The sequence below is a fragment of the Giraffa tippelskirchi genome, chromosome 12, assembly GCF_054371585.1.
Source record: "Giraffa tippelskirchi isolate mGirTip1 chromosome 12, T2T-mGirTip1v1.2.pri, whole genome shotgun sequence".
Lineage (NCBI taxonomy): Eukaryota > Metazoa > Chordata > Mammalia > Artiodactyla > Giraffidae > Giraffa > Giraffa tippelskirchi.
The window spans coordinates 45,321,455-45,330,979 of record NC_137286.1 but is presented as its reverse complement, the minus strand read 5'-3'; the positions used below and the strand labels follow the sequence as shown (position 1 = coordinate 45,330,979).

The 9,525-nt window shown below is 52.6% G+C and overlaps 1 protein-coding gene across 27 annotated transcripts; it reads right to left on the bottom strand.

Annotated features, from left to right (window-relative positions):
* Window positions 1–203: 203 nt before the first annotated feature.
* RCCD1 (RCC1 domain containing 1) lies at window positions 204–8,456 on the bottom strand. 27 transcript variants are annotated; one of them, XM_081547070.1, is made up of 9 exons: window positions 8,144–8,456; window positions 7,888–8,012; window positions 6,498–6,714; window positions 6,028–6,412; window positions 5,722–5,843; window positions 3,228–3,326; window positions 2,427–2,611; window positions 1,758–1,787; window positions 204–1,421 (listed from the first exon to the last, which is right to left on the bottom strand). In XM_081547070.1, exons 3-9 carry the CDS (start codon window positions 6,670–6,672, stop codon window positions 1,386–1,388), a joined length of 1,032 nt encoding a protein of 343 aa, XP_081403196.1. In that variant the 5' UTR covers window positions 6,673–6,714; window positions 7,888–8,012; window positions 8,144–8,456; the 3' UTR covers window positions 204–1,385. The 27 variants fall into 27 exon arrangements, with proteins under 27 accessions (XP_081403196.1, XP_081403187.1, XP_081403189.1 ...); XM_081547061.1 differs by having other exon boundaries at window positions 204–1,240; XM_081547063.1 differs by having other exon boundaries at window positions 204–1,602; window positions 2,441–2,611.
* Window positions 8,457–9,525: the final 1,069 nt, after the last annotated feature.

Here is a 9,525-nt window from a genome sequence, read left to right as displayed (position 1 = left end):
AAATGGTTAAGATAATACATTTTTTGTTGTCTGTATTTTAATTCAGTAAGAAAAAAGAAATTACTATCAACAAGAGAATATATAAACGAGGTATAATGCATGTAATGGAATGAAAGTGAATGAACCTGTAGGGTACCACAGATGAATCTTACAGTGCTGATGAAAAAAGACATAAAAGAACATACACAGAATGACTATTTACCTAAAGTTCAAAAGCAGACAAATTTTACTATATAAAGAGGCATACATGGAATGGTAAGATTCAAAGTGAAAACAGTTCAAATGAATAACAAAAGATGACCTCTAGCGGTTCCCAGTCTTAGCACTATCTCAAAAATCACCTGGGATGGGGCAGCTTGGCAAGAATACTAGAGCGTGTTGCCATTCCCTTCTCTAGGGTAACTTCTTGACCCAGGGAGGGATTCAACCCAGGTCTCCTGCATTGCAGGCGGATTCTTTACTGTCATAGCCACTAGGGAAGCCCTTTAAAAATCTTTCCACGTCTATGTTCCACACCCTTAAGTTCACGATTTCATCATGTCTATGATGCTGGCCCTAGCTCAGCTGGTAAAAAATATGCCTGCAATGCGGGAGACCTGGGTTGGGAAGATGCCCTGGAGAAGGGAAAGGCTACCGACTCCAGTATTCCGGCCTAGAGAGTTCCATGGTGAAAGAGTCGGACATGACTGAGCGACTTTCACTTTCTCTTCATGATGCCGTCTCTAGACATCCAGTTACAAATCTCCAGTGTTTCTCTTTCTCTCCGGGAGGGTGGGGCACATCAAACCCTGCAGTCTGTGGCATCTTAGTTCCCCGACCAGGAATTGCATCTGCTCCCTCAGCAGTGAAAACTCAGAGTCCTAACCACCGGACCACCAGGGAATTCCCTCCCGGTGTTTCTAATGGGGGGACAAAGTTGAAGATGCCACCTGCTCTAAGGTGAAGCAAGAGGGCTGTGACTGGGAGGGGCAAAGGTGAGGCCTCTGGGTGCTCTCAGTCATTTTCCTTGCCCTGTGGGGAGTTTCACAGGTGTTGGCTTTATAATTTTCCACTCTGCTGTTAGTTTATTTTATGCCCTTATCCATAGGTCAGCTCTTCTCTTTCTCCACAGCGTACACGTAGGTGTTCCAGGGCCCACAGCTCACAGTTCTTACTTGGAGTTGCTTATCTACAAAGTACTCCACACGGCAGGGCCGGTCCAAAGTGGTTGTGTCCTTGTGGCCGAGCTGTCCATATTTACCTAAAGTGAAATGAGCCCCTTTGCCATCCTCTGCTGGGCCCTGTGGCTTCTCCCCTCCAGGAAGGAAAACCGGCCCATTAACCGAAGCGCTGGGCTTAGGCCACCAATCTGCTAGTGTCTGCTCCGTGAGTTCAGGAGACCAGCATCATAGAGCCAGGCAAATCCTCCAGGCTCCCCACACCTAAGCTCAGATGCACAGAGATTTTCACTGTATCTTTTTCTCTTCCCAGGGCCAGACCAAAAGAGGTCTCAGAAATGCTGGCAAAATATTCCCCTGGGACACACACTTTTTCAGAAAGGTAGATGGGACATACGGACACCTCCTATTTCTCTGAGCTCTGCCCCTCTGAGTGTGCTTAGATCTGTTCCAGAGAAGGGAATAGACGGCTTTTCAGTCCAGCAGTCGTGCTGAGACCCCTGCTTCCACTTCTCTTTACAGCTGTTGTCACCTGCCCTCTACCCGCAGGTCTTTTCCTCCCCTTAGTTTAAGCATCACAAAAGCAAACCTTTTACTTACCCCAGCCCCAGGTGTAGAGCTCCCCTGTTCCTGCAACCAGAAGGACAGTAAAGGGGCTGTTGCAATGCTCTCTGACAGGGCATGCATCCAGATCTGCCTGCCACAACCCACAGCCAGCTCACTGTGGTCGTCGTGCGATCTGCTTGGCAGAGCAGCACATACTCTCGCTCCCTTTTTAACAATAGTATAGTCACATGTCAGGAAGATCCCCTGGAGAAGGGCATGGCAACCCACTCCTCTGTCCAGAGAATCCCATGGACAGAGGAGCCTGGCAGGCTACATAGAGTCTCAAAGAGAGTCGCAAAGAGTCAGACACAGCTGAAGCGACTTAGCACGCAGCATACACACACACTAGTCCCGTTTGGGGTGGTAAAGGATCCAGGCTGAAAAAGTTCACCTTCCTATAAGCCCAATGGCTGTGACTCACAGCTACTGAGTTTGGAGTCTCAGCAGAAGCAGGGTTGGGCAGGCCCTCATCCAATGCAAGGCCGGCAAACACTAGCCTCCCTCCAGAAGGAAGAACCTTCGCGGCCTGATAGGCTGGGTAGCCTCTGTGAAAGGCCCGTGGGAGTGAGGCTGCTAGTCTTTTAAGTGACCACACCCTTTCCTGCAGCTGCCAGCTAGACAGTGGGCGGAGGGGGCTTCCTGCTCCATCCTGAACCAGCCTACCTGGCCCCACTCACTTGTCAGCACTGCCGTGTGCCGGGATCCGCAGCTGACCTTGACTGCCTCTGAGCCTGGGGTGAGGTCCAGTAAAGCTGGGAACGGCTGGACCGCTATGAAGGGGGAGGGGGCTCCATCCTCACCCCCAGGTACTCTCTTCACTTGGGAACCATCTTCATCCAGTCCTGAGGCTTCAGAGAAGCAGTAAGAGTTATGATGATAATGATGGCGAACACTCACTGAGACCTGATCTACACCTCAATCATAAAAAATAATTAAAATAATAAACCTCATTCATACACACTCCAAAGCTGTCACTTCTGACCCCAAATTCCCTGGGAAGTGCTGGAGCTGACAGGTTTGTGGGGCATGCTGTGAGGACACTGGCATCAGTCCTTCGGTGTGTCCTGGGGTCCCAAGGATGTCGCATACCCCTTCTGAGCCCTGTAGCTCTCAAGCCAGCCTATGGCCAGGAGGCAGGAATGGCAGAAATGTGTGGAAATCAACAACTGACTCTCACCAACAGACTTGTGGTTGCCAAGGAGGAGGGGGTGGGGAAGGGATGGATTGGGAGTTTGGAGTTAGCAGATGCAAACTATTATATATAGAATGAAAAAAACCATAAGGTCCTAATCTACAGCACAGGAACTATACTAATATCCTGTGATAAACTGTAATGAAAAAAATATAAAAAAGAATATATGTGTAGGTATAACTGAATCACGTGGCCATACAGCACAAGGTAACACAACACTGCAAATCAACTGTACTTCAATAAAATAAATTTTTAACAAAATTGACCCTCACCTTCTCCTGCACTTGTCTTTCCATCTTCTGCCAGGCTCTTGGTGGGCAGGGCCAGCTGCCCTGATTCATTCCAGCCCCAGATATAAATATCTCCTGTCTCTGAGACAGAGAGAATAGGGGCCCATTAAACAGACTCAGATCACCCCTGCATCCATCCACACTCCCTGTAGGAGTGTGGCTCCAGAGAGACACCATGCCCCACCCAAGTCAGCAGTCCAGATTCAGTACCTCCTTCAGGGCCCAGCAGCTTCCCTGTCTCAGCAGGGCCTTTCCCCCTTAAGTGCATTCGGCCACCTTATTCTTAAAGGACACTTCTTGCTAGGCTTGACTCTCCAGGGTTACTTTTCCCCTTTGTTGTTAAATCCCAGCCCCCATCCCCAACATGCAATTTGGAAATGAGTCCCTGGAAGTTCCCTAGTGTCTTTCTTTCACATCCACTGAGCCCAGGCTCCTTTCTTCAGCCCTACCCATCACTGGTCCTGAAGACTTTTTTAAAAAAATGTGTGTTTTTTTTAAGTTGACCAGCATTGATTTAATTGAAACAGCATGAAACTTTTTGTATAAGTTTCATGTATACAACATTACGTATATTTTGACTTCTGTATGCACTACAGTTCGCTTATCACCAAAAGGTCGGTTTCCATCTGTCACCGCACAGCTGACCCTCTTGACCCATTACACCCTCCCCCATCCCCGAAGGCCTCTAGAAGCTCTCAACATTGCTTGCCTCCTCCCACAACACTATATAGTTGGTTGGCTGGAGCAAGAACCCTAAAGCTAAAAATTCACTAACAGTAGTAGCTGATTTTTACCAAGTGTTTAATCCATGCCAGCGTTTTAAGCACCATACCCCCACTTTACGCCAGAGAAACTTGAGCAGTGAGGTGTTCCGCCCAAGATCATGAGGGGCAGAATGATGCTGATGTGAACCTGGGAGGTCTGGTTTGAAGCATCAGTGCTCCAACCACACTACACAGAGGCCTCAAACTCCTTTTGGACCTTAGTGTGAGACTTCCCATTGCGCTCACTTTCTGGTCCTCTCGTCTCCTTCCTCCTGTCCAGTAGTTCTCAAGCCTGGCTGCCAACCCAGGCCCATTAGAATAGGGAGGGGAGAGTGCAGGCCTAAGTCATTTTTAAAGATCCCGGGTGAAACCATGCCCCATGGAGTTAACAGAAGGTGATAACTAACAGAAATTCTTGAACTTTCCTTGGAGAACAGATGAGGAACACACTATTAAAACCCCTTTGCTTGTAAAGTGCCTTCATTAAGTTCACTTTGGTTATTTTTCTTTTTTTCCCTTTAATTGCATACAGTTTCATACAACCCAGCTGTTTCACAGGAACTTGAGCCTGCCCAGCAAAAGCCACCTGGAGACTAGATGGGACCACCGACCCTAAAACTGGGCCTGTGCACATGGCCAATGAGTGGCCTTCTGATGTCAGAGGGTTGGAAAACTCCACCCGCAGATCATGGTAATTGCCTCCTTTTTTTTCCCCCGCTGCCTGCGTGGCTTGTGGGATCTTTATTCCCTGAATAGGGATTGAACCCAGGCCCCAGCAGTGAAAGCCCTGTGTCCTAACCACTGGACTGCCAGGGAAGTCCCAAAGTGCCTCCACTTTGAAATCTGCAGAACCATGTTGACTCAGGTATGCCTGCTCATAACACTGATTACCTCACTTTCTTCCCTACCTCCAATCACCTTTCTCCATGCCTAAGACCACCTGTCTTATGCCATAAGTACCCCAAACCCTGCAAAGTGGCAGATCGGAGGCTTATTCTCCTATCTCCTCACTTGGCTGCCTTGTGAATAAACTCTTTCTTGGCTATCAACCTTGGCGTCTCAGCATTTGGCTGGCTGCGCAGCCCGACCTGGTCAGTAACAACGTAAGTAGCGGCCAGAGCTCCAGGTGCAGATCCTTGCAAAAATCATCTGCCACCAGTCCCACCCCACAGCCTAGCTATCAGCTGCACCTGGATCTCCTGCCAGAGGGGTGAACACAATCTCGAGTGACGTCCATTCCCATCCTGGGTGACCAGCCACGGCACTACCAGAGCTCACACTGACCACCATCCTCCTCCGGGTGGGCCTCCCAGTGTCCACTGTGTGCCACGCATCACGGCCACCCAGGCAGCTGTTGCCTTTCTCCTCTGTCCTCCTTGTCTCGGCTGCCCCTCACCCTTCCATTGTCCCTTGGGAAGTATTCCAAAATGACAGCCCTGGCTGGAGGCAGATGGATGGGAGAGGTAGTGAGACTAGAAGACGGGAAACGACTGCCAACAGTCCGGATTGTGAGGGTGGTCACGGTTGGGGGGCGGGAGAGGGGGGCACTGAATCTGTGGGGCCTTTGGGAGTCAGGAATGCCTGGGCTGACAGATTCGGGATGAGCTTGGAAGGAGGCCTGGCTAGGCGACCCATCAGATGGGGAGAGGAGGAGGAAGGTTTGGTGCCTGGGAGACCCTGAGCTGGTTTTGGAAAAGCCCTAGGTCACTCACCACTCAAGCACACAGAGTGCCAGCCACCTGCGGCGACTTCAACCATGGGTAAGCCCTGCAGTGCCTCCAACAGCCTGGGCTCTGATTCTGCCTCCAGGGTCCCGTGGCCCAGCTGTCCATGCCTGAGCAAAGGAGATCTCAGTCAGCTATGGTCACACCAAGAGGTCTCCTCCCTGTCCTTGCCCAAACACTCCCTCCTGGCCCCTGTATGCTGACCTCCCACTCCGAGGTCACATTTACCGTCCCGCCCCGCCCCCTCATCTCCCGCAAAAGCCCAGCTGGCCCACGTGGCCAAGCCCCACTCACCTGCCCGCGCCCCAGGAGAACACCTGGCCCGTGGCGTCCAGCAGCAACGCGTGCTCGGCGCCCAGCTCCAGCCGACGAGCCCGCAGCGTGCGGGCCAGAGGCCGGTAGAAGGGCGGCCGCGGGCTCACGTAGGCGCGAGCGCAGGGCAGCAGTGGCAGCGGCCCCACCTGGGTCTCATCACGGCTGGGTACGCTTTGGGCCTCCTGCACCGCCTGGGACCAGAGGGGCTCCCCGCGCAGTGCCGAACCGGGCGCCCAGGCCTGCAGCTCCGCCCCGGCTCCCGGCCCCGCACGCAGCAGCACCAGGAGCTCCTCCGACGCCCAAGCGTCCGTGCATCCTCCCGCCGCGCCGCCCGCCGCGCCCGACAGCTGCACCCGGCCTCCACCTGCGGGGGGCGGAGAGCGGGCTGGGGACGGAGGGGGCAGCGCGCACACCGGGGGCCAGGGTCGGGGACGGAAAGGGGCGCTCACGGGTCACGAAGGCGGTGTAGCTCCAGCTCGCGCTCACGCGGCAGACGTCGAGGCTGCCGCCCGGCGTCCTCAGCGGCTCGGGGCTGTGTACCTGGCGCCCGAGCCCGGAGCCCAGCGCCTGCCCGAAGCCGCAAAAACCGAAGCCGAACCAGGTGCCCCGACACTCCTTGTCCATGCCCCGCAGCGCCCTCGGCTGGCTGCGACCTGGCTGGAGCGGCTGGGGAGACGGAGGGTTAGGGCAAGAAACCGGAGAGATTCTTCCATACGAGCCCTTGCAAGATACTGCAGCTGCCTTACCGGTAAAATGGGGGGAAAGCCACCCTCCTAACCACACAGGTGCACGGCATGCATTCCACCGACGTTCGCTGAGTCCTACCAGACTTAAAATGATTCTGAGCTGTGTAAGTGGGGCCTTTTCCCTGTCCTCCCTTTTGACTCAAGCATATTCATTGTCCCACAAAGTGGGCACGAGGTAGTTAAGTAGCCTCTCCTTTAGGCATCGGACTAGGAATCTGAGTCCCTCCCACTCCAAAATCCCAATATCAGACACATTATCCCATGTAATCCTGGGAACTAGAATTGTCTCTGTTTGACAGTGGAGACTCCCAGAGAAAGTGACCCTTATACATAAAGCAAGTAACAGCACCGAGAGGGGCAGAAGGCTGAACTCAAGATGCATCATTTCCCACCAATGAAAGGCCAAGATAATGCCCTGTCAGGGGGAGGACCAGTTCCAGGGTTCACACGTTTGCCTCTGCAGCTAGCAACGCCTGTGTCCTTAGCCAATTGACTTGAGCTCTCTCAATCCAATTCAGTTTCTTCAGTTGTACAAAGCTGGGCAGCTGGGGAGGGTGATGTTTGTACCTACCTTATGGAATTGCTATGAACTGATACAAATAAAGGTTTCAAGTGCTGGCACATAGCATGGTAAGCACACTGTCAGCTTATTAAATCCAGTATTTAAGAGTTGATAAAATTAAAAAAAAAAGTCACTGGGATTTTAGGGACCTATGTAAACACAATTTCAACTGGACCTTGTCTACGCATTTATTCATCCCACACGCATTTATTGATCCTTTTTGTCGTTGTTCAGTCGCTAAGTCATGTCAGACTCTGCGACTCTATGGACCCCATGGACTGCATTGATCCCTTATTCTATCTAAGTCAATGAGAAGCACCGCTATCTGCTTTCAAGGGGCTCACGCATAAATGAGGAGACAGAGGCAGAGTCAAGTGACACGGTGATGCCGCTTTCTGCGTACAGTATGTTCGGCTTAATCAGAATATCGTTGGCATTTTTAAGTCTTTGAAGCCAGATCCTGCAGTCTCTCCTTGACCCAGGCCTGGGCTCCTACCCCTTCCGGGCCAATCCCAGCCCAAGGCCTCTGACCTTAATCCTGACCCTGTGTCCTCCACCCCCTCAGGCAGCTCGATCCGATGGGCCGTCTAGAGGAAGGAAAGGCAGGGAGGCAGGGCAGCCACCAGGAACCGGTCGACAGCCGGACGAGGACTACGCTGGCAACCAGGAAGGAAAGGTTAGAAGAGCCGCGCCCTGAGCCCATTGGCTTCGGAAGCCTCCCCGGGGCCAATCGCCGGAGAGCGGCGTGACCTCCTTGCCCAGGGCGGGCGACCATGGACTTGCTCACCTGGGTTCGGGCAATTCCGGCCGCGGCCTGTTCAGTCCTAACTCGGTCGAACCGGTCCCGAGGCCTCCGCTAGGCCCAGGCGGCCCCGGGCGGGGAGTGGGCCAAACTCCCGGCAGGCGTGGCTCGAAACGGAGGTTGGCCCAGATGGTCCCGCCCCCCGCAGGCTCGCACGGGGCCGCGGAGTCCGTATTAGAAGCATCTGGGGAACACTCACAGAGAACTAAGGGGTCGACTACGAGCGACCCCAGGGACGAGTGCTGCCTGTCCTTTTAGTATTGGGCGGCGGCAGGTCGCTCTTAACTCGCGTGGGTCTGCTGCTCAACGTGCCGCAGTCGTACTAGGCTGGAGGCGGGCAGCTTTTACCATCCATTGGCTCTGGAGTCTGTCACTTACCTCCGTGAGCCAATGAGAGTCAAGCTGGGCTTGGCCCGCAGAGCGGAAGCAGGCGCTCTGGAACCATCCGCCCAGCCAGGTGGGGGTAACTGTGGCGGCCAGCTCCAACCCTGCTCAGCTACTGGGGTCCCCTTCAGCGTTTTCCCAACCCTAGATCCCGAGTTCTCCCTGACTGGAGGCCATTGAGAACTCTCAATACAAAGGCAGAGGTATTGAAAGGCCTATTAGCTCAGAGATGCAGATGACACCATACTTATGGCAGAAAGCAAAGAATAACTAAAGAGCCTCTTGATGAAAGTGAAAGAGAGTGAAAAAGTTGGTTTAAAACTCAACATTCAGAAAACGAAGATCATGGCATCCGGCCCCATCACTTCATGGCAAATAGATGGGGAAGCAATGGAAACAGTGGCAGACTATTTTTCGGGGCTCCAAAATCACTGCAGATGGTGATTGCAGCCATGAAATTAAAAGACTCTTGCTCCTTGGAAGACAAGCTGTGACCAACTTAGACAGCATATTAAAAAGCAGAGACATTACTTTGCCAACAAAGGTCCATCTAGTCAAAGCTATGGTTTTTCCAGTAGTCATGTATGGATGTGAGAGTTGGACTATAAAGAAACTGAGGGCTGAAGAATTGATGCTTTTGAACTGTGGTGTTGGAGAAGACTCTTGAGAGTCCCTTGGACTGCAAGGAGATCCAACCAGTCCATTCAAAATGAAATCAGTCCTGAATATTCATTGGAAGGACTGATGCTGAAGCTGAAACTCCGATACTCTGGCCACCTGATATGAAGAACTGACTCATTGGAAAAGACCCTGATGCTGGGAAAGCTTGAAGGGAGGAGGAGAAGAGGACGACAGAAGATGAGATGGCTGGATGGCATCACTGACTCGATGGACGTGAGACTGTGTAAACTGGGAGTTGGTGATGGACAGGGAGGCCTGGCATGCTGTAGTCCATGGGACCGCAGAATCGGACACGACTGAGC